The sequence below is a fragment of the Xyrauchen texanus genome, chromosome 12, assembly GCF_025860055.1.
Source record: "Xyrauchen texanus isolate HMW12.3.18 chromosome 12, RBS_HiC_50CHRs, whole genome shotgun sequence".
Taxonomy (NCBI): domain Eukaryota; kingdom Metazoa; phylum Chordata; class Actinopteri; order Cypriniformes; family Catostomidae; genus Xyrauchen; species Xyrauchen texanus.
In genome coordinates, this window is record NC_068287.1 from 7,063,425 (window position 1) to 7,085,026 (window position 21,602).

General features: G+C 37.8%; 1 protein-coding gene across 1 annotated transcript in view; it reads left to right on the plus strand.

Moving 5' to 3' along the window:
- The window catches only part of arhgdia (Rho GDP dissociation inhibitor (GDI) alpha), a 34,013-nt gene extending 14,281 nt beyond the window's left edge, over nt 1–19,732 (plus strand). The window contains exons 2-6 of the mRNA XM_052138658.1: nt 5,612–5,807; nt 14,023–14,106; nt 16,352–16,428; nt 16,923–16,986; nt 17,941–19,732. Of these exons, the coding sequence (XP_051994618.1) occupies nt 5,621–5,807; nt 14,023–14,106; nt 16,352–16,428; nt 16,923–16,986; nt 17,941–18,140 (612 nt within the window). The 5' untranslated portion in view covers nt 5,612–5,620 and the 3' untranslated portion in view covers nt 18,141–19,732. The remainder of the gene's footprint in view (nt 1–5,611; nt 5,808–14,022; nt 14,107–16,351; nt 16,429–16,922; nt 16,987–17,940) is intronic.
- Nucleotides 19,733–21,602: the final 1,870 nt, after the last annotated feature.

Below are 21,602 nucleotides of genomic sequence, written 5' to 3' on the forward strand. Positions count from 1 at the left end.
CCTACAATCCCTCCAGCGTATAGAGATGACTGCCACTAGCTAACAATGTTTGCACTGGTTTACTTTGTTGGCAGAGACACACTGAAATTATGTAATCTATGCATGGATAATTTCAGCTAAACGGGGCTTGCGGTGGGTTCTTGTTGTCATGTTTTGCTGATTCTTCAGCAGAAACAGATTGTTGTTCTGTTTTCGTTCAGTCCTAATTAACCTCTGGAGCTCCAGAAGGAAAATGAGCTGCTTTATATTACACACCAGAATTATGTTACTCTGCTTACCTAAGCCATATAGCTGCTTGATTATCAATATCTATAAAAATTTCAAATGATAAATTAATTTTAAAATGGTTAACGTTAATAGCAGCAGTATATTTAAGAAATGCAAGGATTTGTATTTTTCTCTTAATAAATGTCAACTTTCAAACTAACTATTAATCGATAAATTAACAAATGTATTGTTTGCCCAAAAATGATAATTCTCTCTGATCATTTACTCCCTTATATCATCTTAAATTCAATTTCCATCAATTTCAAAGCTCCATAAAGGACATAAAGGCATCATAAGGTAATTCATATTCACATTCATTAAGATTAATCCATGAATTCAGAAACAGTGACCACGTTTACATGCACTTTGAGAACTGTTTATTCCAGGGTTTTTGCAGAAAACGGCATTTGAAACATGTAAACGAGAACGCTGATTTAAACGCCGTTTAAGGCATTAAGAAAAAGTGGTTTAACACACCTCGGTTTCTCCTCCATAACGCGGCTTATGTCATCATGTAAACGTCTGAAGAGTGGACATGTGCGTGAACATAACGGAGGACAAACATCATCGGGTGGAGCCAAATAACAATTGTGTACATTGTGGGAATCCTAGAATTTTACATAAAGTGAAACCCCACTATTGCAGCCCAATTCCGCTGCAGGCCGCGATGCAAAGTTTAGGAAACAAAAATGTCCTATGCACTTTCATGAGAGAAGCTCAATCATGTTCCGTTGCTGTCCACTCATGTTTTCATGAGAACTACTGGCATCGTATGGACTAAAACACTATATCTTTCTTGATAAATTATCATTTTTGGGTGAACTATCCTTTAATAGTGCAAATATACTTAAGAAATGCAAGGATTTGTATTTGTCTCTTAATTTCCTTTAGCGGATTAGAATGGGTTTCGTTAGTGGCACAAATACACTTTAATGCAAGGGTTGGTATTTCTCCAATTTTTGGTCCATTGTATTTTAATGCATTTTGAGTATTTATAGTACAAATTTAATTTGATTAGTTTCCTATTCATTTATTATCATTAATACAAATATTCTATATAGTAATAAGAATCAAATGAGAATCTAATGCGAATTACAAAAAAATAAATAAATCTAATTAAAACTTGAAGAGGGCCTGGGTAGCTCAGCAAGTAAAGATGCTGACTACCATCCCTGGAGTCACAAGTTTGAATCCAGGGTGTGCTGAGTGACTCCAGCCAGGTCTCCTAAACAACCAAATTGGCCCGGTTGCTAGGAAGGGTGGAGCCTCCACACGCGCCATGTCTCCACGGTAACACGCTAAACAAGCCAAGTGATAAGATGCACAGACGTGGAGGCAACTGAGATCCTCTCCAACCCAGATTGAGGCGAGTCACTACGCCACCACGAGGACTTGGAGCACATTGGGAATTCGGCATTCTAAATTGGTGAGAGAAAAAAAAAAGTAAAACTTGTCACCTAACAAGACACGATGAGAAGAAATCTGCATCAAGCAATTCATCTATCCACAGTTAATGCAAAACTACAGCGTGGCACAATCGCAGCAAATCGGATACATTTTCATGTTTAATGTACAGTTTGGAGAAGTAAAACTTTGGGCCAGTGAAAGTTCATAGTAGGCATGGCTACCCAGCATGACACCGCAAAAAAAAAATACAAAATAAACAAAATGTCCTGTTGTGGATGTGGCAGGTTATGACAAGAACTCTTAACAGGAAAGAAATAGCCTTTATCTGTTTTTAGCTTTTGTTTTTTGGAACCCTAGATGTGAATGTTAGTGTTTGACTACATTATAGTACATCAACCTTTACTTTTAACAAAGCACTGAAAGCCTGTTTTATATATGACATGTCTAGTTTACTTGCCTTACACTTACCCAATTTTAGAACTTCATTGTTTAGTGCTAATAGGATCATGGCCAACCCATTTCTGCATCTTTTTAATTTTTTTTTTTCTCACCTCGCTAAGCCTCAACTTTAAAATACACCCAATGGACCAATGTGCCAAAACACACAACAGAGTGCAGTGGCCCCGAATGGAAAAAGCATTGCAGTGTTATCCAAGTTTCTGCTTGGCATTAGCCCCAACACATGCTCTGCCAAAACTAAGACTGCTTTAAAAAGGCAACGATGTCTTTAAAGGGCCTTTTGCCATTTTAATAATGGGAATTGATGGATCGAGATAAGAGCCAGACTCGAACTCCCAGCCCCCACACAAGCGCCACTGCACAACAAGTCCATGCGCCGCCCACATTTGCAGGGTCTGACTTGCTGGTTTAATGCAGTCTTCAAGACGTCTGTGTGTCTTCCGAAGTATTGCACAAGCAACATCTGTCTTCAATGTATGAGATCTAAAAGCTGTTCTAGTACATTATAAGCTGTGGGGCTTTTTTAGTTCACAAGCTCTCTCGCTGCATATTTAGTGTGGTCCTCATTACATCTGTTTGGAACTTAAGATGGCAGATCTTGCACTTTGAAACCAGCTGTGGGATTTATAGGAACGGTTTATGCTGCTGGCTGTCAAGTGAGATTTCTCCTTGATGATTTGAAGGACTTATTAAGGGAAACATCTCTGTATCTGCGGCTCCTCAAACAACGTAACTGGCACTAATAGGGTACACTAGCAAACCTTGTGTAAAATAATAATAATAATAATAAAAAAAGCTTCTTGCAATTTGTTGAAGACATAAAAAAAACCATTGCTTTATTTTTTTTAAAGAGCGTCGGATAATTTCCATAATGAAGTATGATTAATAATCAAATAATTATTATTAATACTTAGTATTATTATAATAGTTATTAATATTATTACTATTAATGGTATTTTTTTATTATGCTTGCTGGTAGTAGTATTTATAATAGTAATACTTTAATAATAATTATTGCTATTACTAATGTTTTTATTAAGTTGGTGGTTTTTATTAAGTGGTGGTAGTAGTAGTATTATTTATAATATTTAATAATAATAAAACCAAAATTATTATTACAACTAATTTTATTATTATTAAGCTTGGTGGTAGTAGTAGTAGAAATTATGATACTAATTTAATAAAATAAAAAAAACATGGAATTGAGAACAATTAAAACCAAAAACACTGAATTTGGGAAAAATAAAACAATAAATGGATTTAATAGGGACTTAAATATTAGTGATAAGTGCCTCACTTTAATTATATGGTATCCTGCCCCTGTTATAAAAGTTAAAACTAGCCACGATTGGTCTTTCGCAGATGCATCTCCTATGTGTCAAAGCACGTTGAAGTGATTCAGTTGTGTTATGAGTGTGATTTTGTGCATTTAGCACGCAACACCATGTAAGGAAACAGAAGCGCCCTGGCGGGGTGTCTTAATAAGCAAAACGTGCTGCAGCTCTGCAGATGAGTCAAACAGGAAACTGAAAAAGCTTTGGTGAAGGTGAGGACCTCTAATATTGGCAAGTGGTGTTCAGACAGCGTTAACTCAGACTGTAGTGTGCTAGGATGGGGAGAGCAGACAAGTACACGTTCTAAAGCCACTGCAATGCACCAGAAGTTTTACTTGGATATCCTCCCAATCATTTCTGTATTCAGCATTTATCTTTAAAAGGCCACACTGGGAGAAGAGAAAGATGTCTTCACCTAAAGATGTGACCGTACCCTCTCGGCTTGGTACACTCACTTATTTACATGCACTTTAAAAAATACAATTTCAGTCAGAATTAAACAATTCGTTTTTCATACCTTGGTCCTCTTAGAAAGAAACAAACTTTGTTCACCGAGTAAAAAGTACAGAGTTCTCTTTGCCTTCACACTATTCGTGACCTCAATCATTAAGGGGTCTCAGTCCATTCTGCATTCACATTGTTGTTTTTGTGGAACCCAGACCCCTTTTTAAAATACAAAATGTATCATTTTTATTATGGCAATATAAAGTGTTAAGAGTACAATTAAATTGATAAACATGTTTAATACACTTAAAATGAATAATTGGCATTAGTACAGGTGTCTTTGTTCTGCAAAACATATTTTATTGATCTGTATCAAAAAAAGTACGATTACATAGTGTATTATATAAAATATATATTTTTTGTTATTCATTAAGAGGGAAAAGCAATGTATTAAACTGAATGCATTGTATTTTTATACAAACAATACTGTATTTAGAGGCAAAATTCAAGAAATTCAATCATGCATTATGGTAGTCGTGGATGGTTTTATCTATTGACAGATTCGGGCAACATCCATTCATTAATCGTAATCTCTTAACTGTTCCCACAGGCCATTCCAACCCTTGAGTCTTCATTTGCACAGAACACTGCAGAAAGATTTGAGTTTGTTTTATGAGGAGTTTAAATAGTTTTAATTTGCAACATTTCCATAGAAACGGAATAAGCGACTCGTCGCATCTCTTCTCTGTGCATCATCATTACTGGTTTACGGTAACCTGTCAGGGTCAAACATATTTGGCATTACACAAATGAGAAAATCAAATGAGCCCGGAGCACTTTGTGTTCACAATGCATATTATTAGCATACTCAGACCACCTCCCGAGATGATTCGATGAGGTCGATTGGATTGTTCACATATGTGCCAAAAATCCCACAAACCACGCTCGGCCCCTGAAGTGGATCGAGTGTGAAAACGCCCTAAAATGTAATGTAAACATTTTAGTCTGACTGAAATTGTACCAGTCCGATATGTCAGAGACTCTGGAATGACAGAGTTGGATAATATAATTGTAGCTTGCCTTCGTCCTGCATGTATACAAGTTAATTGAACCAAAGTTGACCCTGGCATTGTGTGTGTATGTTCAGTAAACGATTCACAACAAAATACTAAAATCTGAATTATTGTAATTTGTGAAAGTCCCTTATAATGTTTAAAGTCAACGTGAAATCAAAATGGTCCCGGTTTACTTTCTTTTTGGACGTTGTTGGTTTTATTGTGATCGATTAATCATGATTTTTATTTTTATCAGTGTAAACTTGATTCACCTTTCCTTTTTGGCTGATGACATGCGTCTTGAAATTTAAAACCAATTCTGGGATCGGACACGCACTTTTTGTCTTAAATCCATCCCTGCAAACTGCCATTTATTGGTACTTTTAAAATGTTCACGTCGTTTATATAAATTCAATTAAATTGCTATTAAATAGAAATAAAATCCATTGAGTAGAGGTCAGCCGATGTTGGATTGTGTCGATACCGATAACTTACTTGGATGGTGGAAAACAGTCGATAGTCGATTAATCGTCAAGTAGTAGATCAATATATCAATATATGGGCCATGTTTGCAGGTGATATTGCAGGTTATAAAAGTTTGATGCTTTTTGCTAAACCTCTGTGTGTTTGTGTGTTGTCCTGCAGCTGTCAATCATGGCCGAGCAGGAGCCCACCCCAGAGCAGCTAGCTGCCATCGCTGCAGAGAATGAAGAGAGTGAGGCGGTCAACTACAAACCGCCTGCACAGAAGAGCCTTCAGGAGATCCAGGAGCTTGACAAAGATGATGAAAGCCTGCGCAAGTACAAGGAGGCACTGCTGGGCTCTGTCGATGTGGCCATAGGTGACTGTCACCTCATTGTACACGTTCTCACCTCTCTCTGCCCTAGTTTGGCGGATGTTTCTTTGCATACACACTCACACACTGTGAAGGTCTTGGTGCGACAACAATCTCCTTGAATTAATTTCCTAAACCAGACATCAAGTTTTTATATTTTTCTATATACTACTATAAGTTGTCTATAAACTGTAAATGGAATTGAACAAACATGCACCGCCCTTATGAATTGGACCAGAAGAGAACCCAGTTGTTTTTACATTCACAATGTCCTTGGCCTTGATGGTGCATCTCTTTTTGTTCCACTTAAGTCCACTCAAATCATGTTCTTTTTTTATTTTTGGAACCCGGTTTAGATTGCCCCTAAAGTTGTTGTGTTGAACTTATTTTTGAAAGTACTAGAAAGAATGAAAAAAGGCTGTTAAATGTCAGTTCAATATGTCCTACTGGTTGCCTGCCACATCAGCTGATAGATGAGCAAAATTACCTGCCACTGAATAAAACGGTACACTTGTTTGGGAAGTTGGCTAAACGGCAGTCCTATCAACAAATCATATTTTATGGTGAGGCTTAAGCATGGAGTGAGGGGCTTAAAGAAATAGTTCACCCAAAAATGATAATTCTTTCATCATTTACTTACCCTTATGCCATCTCAAACTCATATGACTTTGTCTTCTGTGGAACACAAACAAAGATGTTTTCATGTGTTTACTGTATATCCATACTAGAGGTAGACAGATATATCGGTTTTACCAATTAATCGGTGCTGATAGTTGCTTTTTGGAATTATCGGTTATCAGCTAAATTCTGTAGATGGTTGCCAAAAGGTTTTTCATAATATAGTCATTTTAGTCCCAAGACTATGTTTTGGGCTTGTTTATACCTAGTCCCACATTATGCACCAACTCTTCATTTTTTCTGATTATTATTGTATTTTGTTTAAATTCTAGACTCTTTGTTTTTGCCCGCCATAATAAAGAAAGAACACTTTTTTTTTTTTTGTGAAAACTGTCGGCCAGTTAATTGGTTATCGGCCTTTCCCACCAACTTAGTTATCGGTATCAGCAAAATTCACAAAATCGGTCAAACTCTAATCCATATAGTGCAATTCAATGTAGTCCAACACTTTCAATCTCCAAAAAGGACATAAAGGCAGTATAAAATTAAGCCATAAGTTTGGGCTGTACACATAGCAGATGCAGCATTGCCAAGTTCATGGTTTTCACACCCAGTTGGGCTATTTAAAAATGATAGTTGCAGGATTTTTAGGGATACTTTTTATATACCGTCGACAAAAGGTTGATTGGTAAGAATATAAAATAAAAACGCTGACGCAACCGGGCTTCAAAGCATCACAGTCTTTAAGTCTGCACTGTGTTCCAATCAGGCCAGATGTCAAGATTTATTGTGAATAAGGATTTAAAATTACATCTGCCTCTTTCCCAAAGTGATTGTATTGCTTCAAAAGACATGGATTAAACCACTTAATATGGATGGAGTCATATGGATAACCTTTATTGGTTAGCCTTCATGTCCTTTTTTGGAGCTTGACAGTGTTGGACCTCATTGACTTGAATTGTATAACCAAAAATATATCATACATCCTTCAAAATATCTTTGTGTTCCGCGGAAGAGAGAATGTCATATGAGTTTGAGTCTGCATGAGAGTAAATGATAAATTAGAATTTTTGAGTGAACTATATCGGTTTAAACTGTATAAACCACTCGCCTCACTCTCATTTGTGTAGCATTAGGGATATTAGGCCTATACCATAAAGCTAGTTAAACAAACTCAGGGTTACAAGATTGGTTTCGATTTGATAAAACCAAACAAATCCGATCAGTTTTAATTGGTACCATGATGCTGCTCATCAACTTTCTCTGTTAACTCAGGCTTTGATCCTGAGTTTAACATTAGTTCACATGCTACATGCCCATGAAAGAATGACGCTAATGCAGCTAACAGCCAATCATGTGAGCATAAGAGAGAGAGAGCGAGAAAGGGAGAATGTGATTCACTTAAAATGTGATAGTTAAAAAAAGAAACGACCAAATAAAAGTTGGGCGCTCCTGGAGTAGCCAATGTCTGTCAACTGGAATTATATCAATTTTTATATTCAATCGTCGCATCTCTTCTCTACATTCAAACGTAGACTACAATCAAAACTCAGGCCACGTCAACGACAATATGCAATCTTCGTGATCAAATACATTTCTTGATAACTCGATTAATCATCAGAATTATCAACAGATTACTCTGATTACAAAAATAATCGATAGTGATAAACCTAGGTTAAAATCAGTATCACAATGTGGCCTTGTGCATGCACAAAGTGTTCCAGGTTTTCTTTTCACATTCCCATAATTCCAAACATTTTTGGGCTATTGCAGGTTACTATACAAAATCAACTGAGGCATGTAGTTTTGCGGACAGATGAGGAAATGGCAGAATTTATCTAGATTTATAATGTAAAACAAATCATTTTTAATTAGTTGTCAGCTAAAAATAACTCTTGAGTGTTTAATTGAGCCACATTGTAAAGCTCTGTGAATGTAAAGAAATTATAACAGAAATAATAATAAAATGCTTATCGTCAATTTAATAATAGTTCAATAATATTCAAGTTGTCTAATACTAAACACTTATGTAGATAATATATGAATGATTTCTTTTGGGTAACATTTTTATTACAATTAATTGGGGGCAAATGTTTGATATTTTTGTCTTTCCTTTTAAACAGCAGAAATATGAGATGTTACATGTTTTGCGTATCAGTTCAAATTCCAATCGCAATATTTCTCAAAATAATCACTGTGTTCGTCCAAATCATGCAGCCTTAATAGCCATGTTGTTCCAGGACCAACAAACATTGTTTATCCAGGAAATGTCCTACTTGGGTAAAACAAAAACCCATGTCTTTCTGGGCTAGTGCAGTATACCCTGAATTAAATGTTCTCAGACAGGGCCCCACGCCTGAGGCTGCAGTCTGCCAGCACCCTGTGAAGAGCACTCAAAAACAAGGTCATGTCTCTCGAGAGGCCCTGCTCCTTTATGCATTTATCAGCAGTCACTCATTCATTCACCTGAGGAGCGTCAAGAGACATGCATTGAATCAAGACTATTAATCTCATTATTTAATAAAGAGTGAATAAAGCATTTTCCCTCAGAGATTACGGCCGTTTTAGAGCACGTTTACTTGCTGAAAACAGACAGGGTGATGGTGCTGTTGCAGCAATAAACACACTAAAACATTAAACATGGACTTACAGTATTATGGCAAGCAATATTATTTAGAAGTTTTGCATATGTGGTTCTCAATGGGTTTTGTTTCAGGACCCAGATTTAACATTCAACATCAACTGGCGACCTAACGCAGAAACAAAATTGTTTATCGTACAAAAGAAAACCTATTTCTTTCAAATTTCCAATATAGTTTTTACTGATCGGTTATCTGCAAAAACTTTTTTATTCCCCCGTGTTCCTCCAGAGGATTCTACAGTTAGAACTGCTTCGTTCTACAGTAGTTCCACCAATAGTGGATTTTGCCAAAACCTATAACTAATATAGTGGAGAAGGCCATATATAGATATACATTGGCGGTCAGAAGTTTGAAATAATGTAAAGATTTCGCTCTTATGGAAAGAAATTGTTACTTTTATTCACCAAAGTGGCATTCAACTGATCACAATGTAAAGTCAGGACATTAATAATGTGAAAAATTACTATTACATTTTGAAAAAAAAAAAAATCAGAACTTCTTAAACTTCAAACGTGTTCTCATCAAAAAATCCTCCATGTGCAGCAATGACAGCTTTACAGATCCTTGGCATTCTAGCTGTCAGTTTGTCCAGATACTCAGGTGACATTTCACCCCACACTTCCTGTAGCACTTGCCATAGGTGTGGCTGTCTTGTCGGGCACTTCTCACGCACCTTACAGTCTAACTGATCCCACAAAATCTCAATGAGGTTAAGATCCATAACACTCTTTTCCGATTATCTGTTGTCCAATGTCTGTGTTTCTTTGCCCACTCTAACCTTTCTTTTTGTTTTTCTGTTTCAAAAGTGGCTTTTACTTTACAATTCTTCCCATAATGCCTGCACCCCTGAGTCTTCTCTTTACTGTTGTACATGAAACTGGTGTTGAGCGGGTAGAATTCAATGAAGCTGTCAGCGGAGGACATGTGAGGCGTCTGTTTCTCAAACTAGAGACTCTGATGTACTTATCCTCTTGTTTAGTTGCACATCTGTCCTTCCACATCTCTTTCTGTCCTTGTTAGAGCCAGTTGTGCTTTGTCTTTGAAGACTGTAGTTACACCTATGTATGAAATCTTCAGGTTTTTGGCAATTTCAAGCATTGTATAGCCTTCATTCCTCAAAACAATGATTTACTGAAGAGTTTCTAGAGAAAGATGTTTCTTTTTTGCAATTTTTTCCCTAATATTGACCTTAAGACATGCCAGTCTATTGCATATGTGGCAACTCAAAAACAAACACAAAGACAATGTTAAGCTTCATTTAACAAATTAAATAGCTTTCAAGTGTGTTTGATATAATGGTAAGTGATTTTCTAGTACATGCATGTATTTTAGCATGATTACTCAAGGATAAGGTGTTGGAGTGATGCTGCTGGAAATCTGGTCTGTCTAGATTTGATCAAATAGTGATGATGCTGTTTCTTACATCAGTAATGTATACTATGTGATCAGCTGAATTCCGCTTTGGTGAATTTCCTTCTAAAACAGCAAAATCTCTACATTATTCCAAACTTTGCTGCCAGTGTTTATCGATTTTAAAAGCTATTTGCCGATTAATAATTTATTGTCCTATTCCACCACATTAGTTATAAGTTTTGGTAAAATCAACTATCGGCCAACCTCAAGCATAGATCATCCGCATGAGGCATTGTTTTTCTTGACAAATGGACTGTCCACATACAAAAAAAAACAAACAATTGACACAAATTAAAAGAACTACTTGTAAATTGGTTATTTAGACAGAAATGTGTTTACTTTTGTACGTCCGCATCTTGGCGTGTCATTGGTGCATGCACCTGCTGTTAACTGTGCTAAAACTGGGCCATATATCATTAGTTTAGATGAATGTATTACCCAGGTTGCTTTATCCTATCCAGATGATTTCAATTATGTTTTCCAAAAGGGTGTTAAAAAATTACAAAAATCTGAATTGATGGTTGAGCTCTCATTTAGAGTAAAAAAAAAAAAAAAAAGGCCAAGGCTTAAGATTGAGGTTTTACAATTACCGGGGGCTTAAGGGGGTTTAGACCTACCCAATATTAGAATGTATAAGTTGTGTGCTTAAGGTTTATATCTAATTGGATAACAAAAGATGTCTCATCTGTATGGCTAAATATTGAAACGCACATCTAAATACCCTTTGCAAGGCCTATTGTTTTTTTTTAATTTTTTTTTTATAGTTTTGAAGTTATAAAGTAAAGTTGTGCCAATCACACTTAACATACTTTGGGCATGGTGGCTCGTTAGGTGTTTGGAGGACTGGTCGTACCTCTATCTTTACACCAATCTTAAATGACCAGATTTTCTACCAGGGATGACTGATGCAGGCTTTAGGCGCTGGTCTGAGATACTGGTGCATAGTCAGGCTCAAATATTTATTCATTAACAATATCCTAATGTCATTTCAACAGAATTTCAACATTTCCCAAAATCTCTTTCAGATTTCTCCAAATTAGGCATTATAAAGAGAGAACAACTTTTAAAAGATACAGTGAGGAAAATAAGTATTTGAACACCCTGCTATTTTGCAAGTTCTCCCACTTAGAAATCATGGAGGGGTCTGAAATTGTCATCGTAGGTGCATGTCCACTGTGAGAGACATAATCTAAAAAAAAATCCAGAAATCACAATGTATGATTTTTTAACTATTTATTTGTATGATACAGCTGCAAATAAGTATTTGAACACCTGAGAAAATCAATGTTAATATTTGGTACAGTAGCCTTTGTTTGCAATTACAGAGGTCAAACGTTTCCTGTAGTTTTTCACCAGGTTTGCACACACTGCAGGAGGGATTTTGGCCCACTCCTCCACACAGATATTCTCTAGATCAGTCAGGTTTCTGGGCTGTCGCTGAGAAACACGGAGTTTGAGCTCCCTCCAAAGATTCTCTATTGGGTTTAGGTCTGGAGACTGGCTAGGCCACGCCAGAACCTTGATATGCTTCTTACAGAGCCACTCCTTGGTTATCCTGGCTGTGTGCTTCGGGTCATTGTCATGTTGGAAGACCCAGCCTCGACCCATCTTCAATGCTCTAACTGAGGGAAGGAGGTTGTTCCCCAAAATCTCGCAATACATGGCCCCGGTCATCCTCTCCTTAATACAGTGCAGTCGCCCTGTCCCATGTGCAGAAAAACACCCCCAAAGCATGATGCTACCACCCCCATGCTTCACAGTAGGGATGGTGTTCTTGGGATGGTACTCATCATTCTTCTTCCTCCAAACACGGTTAGTGGAATTATGACCAAAAAGTTCTATTTTGGTCTCATCTGACCACATGACTTTCTCCCATGACTCCTCTGGATCATCCAAATGGTCATTGGCAAACTTAAGACTGGCATTGACATGTGCTGGTTTAAGCAGGGGAATCTTCCGTGCCATGCATGATTTCAAACCATGACGTCTTAGTGTATTACCAACAGTAACCTTGGAAATGGTGGTCCCAGCTCTTTTCAGGTCATTGACCAGCTCCTCCCGTGTAGTTCTGGGCTGATTTCTCACCTTTCTTAGGATCATTGAGACCCCACGAGGTGAGATCTTGCATGGAGCCCCAGTCCGAGGGAGATTGACAGTCATGTTTAGCTTCTTCCATTTTCTAATGATTGCTCCAACAGTGGACCTTTTTTCACCAAGCTGCTTGGCAATTTCCCCGTAGCCCTTTCCAGCCTTGTGGAGGTGTACAATTTTGTCTCTAGTGTCTTTGGACAGCTCTTTGGTCTTGGCCATGTTAGTAGTTGGATTCTATGGGGTGGACAGGTGTCTTTATGCAGCTAACGACCTCAAACAGGTGCATCTAATTTAGGATAATAAATGGAGTGGAGGTGGACATTTTAAAGGCAGACTAACAGGTCTTTGAGGGTCAGAATTCTAGCTGATAGACAGGTGTTCAAATACTTATTTGCAGCTGTATCATACAAATAAATAGTTAAAAAATCATATATTGTGATTTCTGGATTTTTTTTTTTAGATTATGTCTCTCACAGTGGACATGCACCTACGATGACAATTTCAGACCCCTCCATGATTTCTAAGTGGGAGAACTTGCAAAATAGCAGGGTGTTCAAATACTTATTTTCCTCACTGTAACTATAGAGAGAATGCTTTTCCAAGTAAATGTGAGAGTGTCAGTTAGCCTACTTTATAATACTTTATGCTGTATGACTGGACGCACAGGGTTCGTTATAATTGATGATGAAAAGTGGGATGAGATTTGGAAATATGCTAAAACGATATCAGTTTGTAATCGTACGAAAGCAATTCAGCTAACAGATTACACTTCTCTCTAATTGTAGACTATTTTAATCCTTCACTTTTTTGTCTTAAATGTAAGACTGAATCTGGTATTCTGACTCATTGTTTATGGTCATGCCATAAGTTGCAAAAATACTGGTGCAGCTTACTATGTGAAATGCAAAAGATTCTGAATGTAAACCTAGAACAAATCCCCTTGTCATTGTTTTTAGGCCATCTGTGTTGGGCACTTATTGACTGCTTTTCTTTATTATTTGGTCCAACTCATCAATTTCAAAAACTTTTTTTGTTATTAAATTTTAGTTTTATAATGAATATTGTGGCACAATTATATTTTTGTCTATAAAACTAATTTCTAACATTCAAGCATACGCCTTCAGATCAAAAGATTTTTAAGATCATGAGAAACATTTCAGGCGAGTGACCCCAAACTTTTGAATGGTAGTGTATTTTATTACAAAAAATAAACTGCTAAGAGTTACACAAAGCAGTTGTAGTGGGAATGTATCTGTTCAGACTCGCAGTCAAGGAGTATACTTTGAAAGGCTAAGTGCGCGAAACGGAATGGCACATGGGAAACCCATAGCATTTATTCCTGAAATGGTGCTTCTAACAGCAAAGCAATGTCAAATTTAAATCACTTTCAGCCATGCCATTGTCAACATTCATTTGCAGGGATTATGTTTTCTCACTTTCCATTTGTTGTTTTTCAGATCCCAATGCTCCCAATGTTCAAGTGACACGGCTAACTCTTGTGTGTGAGACCGCCCCCGCCCCGCTGACCCTTGACCTGCAAGGTGAGTAGACCGGACCACTTGTGAGTTCTTGTGTTAAATGGTGCTACAATGAAATACTGATCTAAAATTCTGGTTAAAATAAAAGCTAAGCTCAATCGACAGTAGTGAAACACCTATATAGCAACGAGAATGATTAATCGGCCCAAATCTGGCCATTTTTATATTATCGGCATCAGCTGATGACTTTGCCCAATTGAACGATTCGTGTCCAGAAATTATGGCTTTGTTGGTGGAAAATGCACATTTTCTGTTTTCAGAATTGTTTGGGTGGTTGAATTTGACTAAATATTGTAAGCTTAAAGGCATAGTTGACCGAAATTTGTCTCATTTACTCTCTTTACCCTCATGTCATCTCAGATGTGTATGATTTTGTTCAGCAGAACACAAATGAAAATTTTTAGAAGATTATTTCAGCTCTGTCGCTCCACACAATGCAAGTGAATGGGTGCCACATTTTTGAAGCTTCAAAAAGCTCATATAAAATTAAAACTGCGTGGCCTCGACCCTCGTGAATATTTAGTGAAAAAGTTTTAAATATTGATCTATTTCTTGCAGAAGACATTAATGACTTCTGGAGTCCTGTGGAATTTATTTATTTATTTTATGGCTTTGTGCTTTTTAGAACTTTGTAGTTTCTGTACCCATTCACTTGTATTTTATGGACCTACAGAGCTGAAATATTCTTCCAAAAATCTTTGTGTTCTGCAGAAGACACCAAGTCATGCACATCTGGGATAACATGAGGGTGAGCAAATTAGAGAATTTTCAGATTTGTGTGAACTATCCCCAAGTGTTCATTTCATTTTTACAGTTTTGTGTGCATCTGATTTACATAAATACACCTTAAAGGTGCTGTAAGCAATTTTAACATTCTGAAGCTGAGCTGAGCTGTTGAATTGGCCACTCCTCCTCATACCAAAACCCCGCCCTACAAAGATAATTTTGAGAGCAAAAGAGCAGAGTTGTTTGTTCCTGGGCTGTCAGTTAAACAGTGGCACAATAACGCCCTCAACTGACAAACATTATGAATCATAGCCTTAATGTCCATGGACACATAATTGCTGTTTACAAAGTCTACAGCTGTCACAGAGGCCGATGAGATATCTCAGGACAATTATTTCATTGAATAACTTTTAAGGGTGTAGGAACATTTTCCAAAAAATCACTTGCAGCACCTTTAAGGGTAAATCGGCCTTCAACCACCCTGCATCGGCCCATCTGTTGACCACTATCAACAACATCTGTGTTCATAGTAACATACTTAAAATGAAAGTCAAAGTGTGTTATCATAACTCTTGAGCATTTATATACCCAGTAATCTTTTAACTTATAAATTCTTGGTTTAGAGTGTACTTGTGTTGAGTAGGTTTCGGCCGATGCTGTGATGTTGTAACATTAAACTGAACAGTTTGTGGTCGATTCTCTGGCCTAAATTCATGACGTTATTAGTGAGTGTTATATGTGTTAGCTAATGAGACAAATTCCACCTCTGTTGAGATTTTAATCTTCCCCTCACATGACCCAGATAAACCACAACAGCCTGACAGAGCAGCTCAGAGTGAAACACAGCAAGAGAGAGAGTGAGAGACAGAAAGAGGATATGTGCATCATACAGCCATCTGCTGGGAACATGCTTTAACTGCACTCTGCTGCAATTCAGGCCAACGCCAGTTTCAACAGAAACCCTGATAACAGGGCCCAAAATTCACTTTGTGCCACAACCTCCAGTAGAGCATACATTTAGAATTTACTAGCCATTACATCTGTTATTCTTATATTGTTTATATTTGCTGCATGTTCACATGTGAAGCAACTAGGATTGCAAAGGGGCGGAACATTTCCGGAAACTTTCCACAGGAAGTTAAACTACATTTAATTTCCCTGTTATAGGCCAACCTGCAAATTTCCAGTGTATTCCCATTAATTGCCATGGAAAGTTTCCAACTTTGAAAATTCATGGAATTTTGCAACCCTAGATGCAACATGAAAAGGCTTAATGTGTTACCTTTTTCAGAAATGTATGACTGCATTACAACTCGATTTCTTACATCAGAGCATTGTGACCATGCACATGCTTGTACAGTATATGTGTAAACGATAACAATACAAAACATTTTCAGTAAATTGCCTGAGCAGATGTACTGAAATTGGACACGGCTACTGTTTTTACATGACCTCAAAATGATAGTTGAAAACATTAGTAAAAACATAGTTTAAAAAAGTACATGTTTTGTTGCAACCGCAGGAGATCTGGAGTCTTATAAGAAGCAATCGTTTGTGCTAAAGGAGGGAGTGGAGTACAGGATAAAGATCAACTTCAAGGTTAGTGCTGACCATGTGTGTGCATGTGCGTATGTGTATTCAATCGGGAAATATTTGAACGCACTTGCTTTAAAGGGATTGGCGATATGATCACAGCGAAGAGTAGTTTTATGTCATGGTAACAGTATATATATTATGAAATTGTTATATTTTAGGGTAATAAATGGCTTGTATATTAAAATAACCATGTGTTAATGCCCATTTTTGGATAATCCAGAGAGTTAAATCATCTCGATTGATAATTATCTTTTATGTTTGTAACTTGCATAATCCAAAAGATAGAATTATTCAATAAGCAAGCAATAGAGTGTATGCAAACATTTTGCACTGAACCTATACCTGTTTATCAGTTACACAATTTCTAAAATCATGTCACAATGGGCTTTTGGTCAAAAAGATGAACTCTGATTAGGGGTGTTGTGTCATGGACTCTTGATTTCACTTCTGGCTGGTCTTCCACAAATGGATGTATTTTTGTACGTGTCGATTTACAGGTAAACAAGGACATTGTCTCGGGACTGAAGTATGTACAGCAAACCTTTAGGAAAGGGGTGAAGAGTAAGTATGCTTTTAAAAATTACTAGAACTAGAATAATTTTCTAAAAAATTATAAATGCGTCCATACGTTTTGCTTTTGAGTTTTTGTAATTGTAATGATGTATTTATGGTAAACGGTTAGGGATAGTACAGACTGACAAAGGCAGGGCCCAGATGATGTCAATCAACTGTGCATCCTGGGGAGCCTTTCCCTTGATAAAGATGCACTCAACAATGATAACATGACAGTTTCTCATCACCAACATTTTTTTTTATTTTATCCCCTTTTCTCCCAATTTGGAATGCCCAATTCCTACTACTTAGTTGGTCCTCGTGGTGGCACGGATACTCGCCTCAATCCGGGTGACTGAGGAGAAGTCTCATATCTTATCATGTGGCTCGTTTTGCATGACACCGCAGAGACTCACAGTATGTGGAGGTTCATGCTACTCTCCGCGACCCATGTGCAATTTACCACACGCCCCATTGAGAGCGAGAAACACTAATCGCGACCATGAGGAGGTCACCCCATGTGACTCTACCCTCCCTAGCAACCAGGCTAATTTGTTTGCTTAGGAGACCTGACTGGAGTCACTCAGCACACCCTGGATTTGAACTTGCGACTCCAGGTGTGTTAGTCAGCGTCAATACTCGCTGAGCGACCCAGGCCCCCATCACCACCATTTTAAAATGTAAAACTGCATCTACACTGGGTCGCGATCGGGAAACCCGGTCACCGGGCCAGAGAGATGCGAAATCCACAGGCGAGTGGCTCTCTCTGGGCAACTCCTATCTGACACACAAACGCACATCCATTCATGCAGTATAAAGTGGTTGTCAGTCCTCGCAAATTGTATCACTTCGGGAAAGTTGAGTTTGCATGTTAAGAGTGTTCAGCGTATTCCCTAGACATAAACATATGTAGCGTGTGCTGGCAGACCAAATCTGACCTCTTCACTTGTTTTTTGTGTTTAGTTGACAAGTCGGACTATATGGTGGGCAGCTACGGGCCTCGGCCGAACGAATACGAGTTCCTGACACCTTTAGAGGAGGCACCCAAAGGCTTGCTGGCCCGTGGCACCTACAACATTAAATCCAAGTTCACTGATGACGACAAGCACGACCACCTGTCCTGGGAATGGAACCTCAATATCAAGAAGGAATGGAAAGATTGAGCTGATTCCAAACCCCAGTCATTTCCTTCCTATTATCTTCCTTGTTTCTCCCTCCCTTCCTTCCTCTCCCACTTCCTGCCATCATCATCATCATCATCATCATCATCATAATCTTGGATTAACTGATTTAAAGCAAAAGGATCTCTCACTCCGTCCACTTTCCTGCAGTTTTCATCTACCATCCTTTCCTCTATATTCCCATCCCTTTCCCTTTTCCTTTCCAATGAGTATTGAGGCTTTTCATGAAATATATTTGTGAAAACAAACAAAAACGTGCACAATCCTTATTTTGTGTTTTGGTTTGTTTGTAAATAAAAGTACAAATCTGAGGGAAAAAATATTCATAAAAACCTCATGGATACTTTTGACATGGTTGTTATTAGTAATCTTTACTCCACGTCTTCCTCTTGTGTCTGAAACCCTTCCCGTTTATCCAGTGTCGTTCCTTTTTCAAACATTCCTTCATTTTGTTTTAACCATGATCTGCCTTGATGAGTGTAATGTGAGAAGGTGCCACTTGCTCTTACTTTGCCACTGGCATTCCCTCAAGAACTCAAGTTTGCCTTTGCCCAGAGGGAAAGAAAACATGTCCGAAGCCTTTGAGATAAGTTGTAATGTAGAAATGTAAGTGATGTGGCGGAGCAGGTCTTTACTTGGCTCTTGGTATGTATGTGTGACCATGTATTGCTTTAGCTATGTAGGGTTCGCAGGATGTTGTAATCTTTCTTGAAACTGACGTCTCGTCAACTAGGGGGAGCTTTAATGGTGCAGGTTTTTCATTTTAACCATTTCATCGCCATGTGGCCTTAAAATATTCCTGTAGCAAAGTATTTAGGTGCTGCCTTTTAAGTGTCTAGTTTTCCAATCAAATCTTTGTCTTATGGAGCTCAAGTTGCTTTACTGACTCTTGTGTCCTTAAGGGACTAGTGGTCTCGTCTTTTACGTTAATCAATTGGCTTGATTCAGAATGGACCAAACTTGAAGGCCAGTAGTAGTTGGTCAATCTTGATGCGGAGCATTTGGTCCCTTCCCAAATTATTGTACCTCCCAACAGATTTATTCTTGCTCACAAACCTCCCGCTTTCCAAAAATGACTAGTGCTCAATTCGACGAATGTGCCCTTTGCTTGATGTTTTTGAGTGGAAAAGGGCTGATTACACTCACAGACCAAGTATTTAACTACTCAACCAAAATATTACAAACACCACTGATTGTGCCTCTAGTATTGTCAAAAACGAGCTGCTCAAGGTTTGGAAAACCTACGGGAACTGAAGTCAGAACTCTAAAGGAGGTGCATTTCTAGTTGCTACAGATTTGGAGGTCTAAGAGTCCACCTAAAGCTTAATAATCTCTAGTTTAACCTAAACTTTCCAACGAGAGGATGTGCTCCGATCACTGTACTGTTTTATACACACTTATTTCTTCGGCAACATTGCCTGCGAGGTAGGAACTTGCTGTGCTGGTCCAGAATGCTGCTTCTGTCTTCATTTGTTTGGTTTCTCTGTATACTTATCTCTATGAAAGCTGGAGATTACTGTTCACCTGTGTCAACATTAAAGTGTTCAGAACAGACATAACGTTTCTTTTGTTTTCCATTTTCTAACATGGATGCTGTGCCATTGTTACCTTGTTTTGCTACAGCAGGGCGACGTCTAGATGGTGAACCTCATTCTGCGAAATTCCCACAAGATTCACGTTTGCTGCAATCAAGGTTAGGGGTAGAATGGTCTCCATTTGCCACTTAATACCAAGACATACTTTGGCACAAAGCCCCTTATCTCTTTCAACCCTACCAATGCACCTGGGTTGGGACAATACCTCCCCCTCGCATCTCTGGTCTAGAGAGGTTTTTTCCTGTCTAGAATGGGATGTTTTGGGGAGACACTGTAAAAACTGTTAATTGAAAAGTACAATCCATAAATGATAATAGCCATGTAATGTAGGACCGTTTGCACTCCTAAGAACACATGAGATTGAAAAAAAAAATTCACATAAATGGGAAAAACTGAGTTAAGGACGTGTTAGTTGATGAGAGGTAAGCCTAGCGCCCATCCTCCCTATATTCAAACTATGCAAGTTGTGAAGGGCCCTCGATCTGCCAGGGGGGCCCCTGTGTTGTAGATGTTTAAAGTTCAGGTAATAATGCATAGCATAGTAGTAGACATGGCAAGGTTTTGAAGCGAAGCTACCCGCCTATCAGAAACCGAGAAAAGAAAAATGTTCCAGAAATGTCAAATGAGAGAACATGAAGGTATGTACTAAGTTTAAGTTGTGATTTTCAGTTGTTTTTTTTTTCTTTTCAATGACAATATTACAGACAGCATAATTTTCTTTAAAGCTGTTTTGAAACTGTACTGTGTAAAAGTTAAGCACTTGTGAAAAATTTTGCATAGTAATATTCAATAATGTCATGAAGTGTTTTAATTTATCAATTAACATCACACAAATTCCAGCTTACAAAAAAAGCTCTATCAATATTCAGTGTGACCACCTTTTAAAACAGCCCCAATTCTCCTAGATACACCTGGATACAGTTGTACTTGGTTGTTGGCAGATATGATGTTTCAAGCTTCTTGGAGAATTCTTCACAGTTCTTCATCTATTTAGTCTGTCTCGATTGCTTCTGTCTCTTCATGTAATCTCAGACTGACCTGATGTTCAGTGGGGGGTCTGTGGGGAACATGACATCTGTTGCAGGGCTCCCTGTTCTTCTAATCATAATCTTTTCTATTGGCAAAAGTAATGTTTGGGAGTCTAACATTTATATTTCCTATTGAAACACTAAAGCTAAAGATATAAATAACCATCTTAAGACAAATGCTTTAGTGAAACATCTTATGTGCCTAAAACTTTTGCACAGTACTGTGTATACAAATAAAAATGTCTCCTACCATTTATCATCTACAATTCTTATTTAATCCTTACATTATCATTGTAAAGCTCAAACTGCTGGTGTCCAGCTCTGATATTACAATGCCACACCAAAAGTCATTTCTTAACTTGTATCAGGAGTACACATCAAACATGCGAAATCAAAACACAACATTTGTTTCAGAATGTAATAATCACATACCTGTTCAGTCACGCGAGCTCTGCTGGATTTCATGTCAATGCGTCAATAAACAATATCCATAGTTTGCACATTTAGAGACATATTGATGTATTTTCTTATATTTATTGAAAAGCTATGAAACTCGTGTTATACTTTTTCAGAATGCTAGGTGGTGCTAGTGTTATTTTCGGTGGGCAAAGATTGTTTTATTCTGTGTCGCAGACTTTGTTGTTTACATTTTCCTGCTTTTTTTGTCAACTACATGCCTGATAGTCAATATATTTACAGCAACTCACCCGAATAACACTTCCACGTTTGGCACTGGTTCTTAAGCATGTTCAACTAGACAGTGGTGGTGGTGTAGTGGTCTAATGCACATAACTGGTGAACTGGTAATCAGAAAGCGGCTG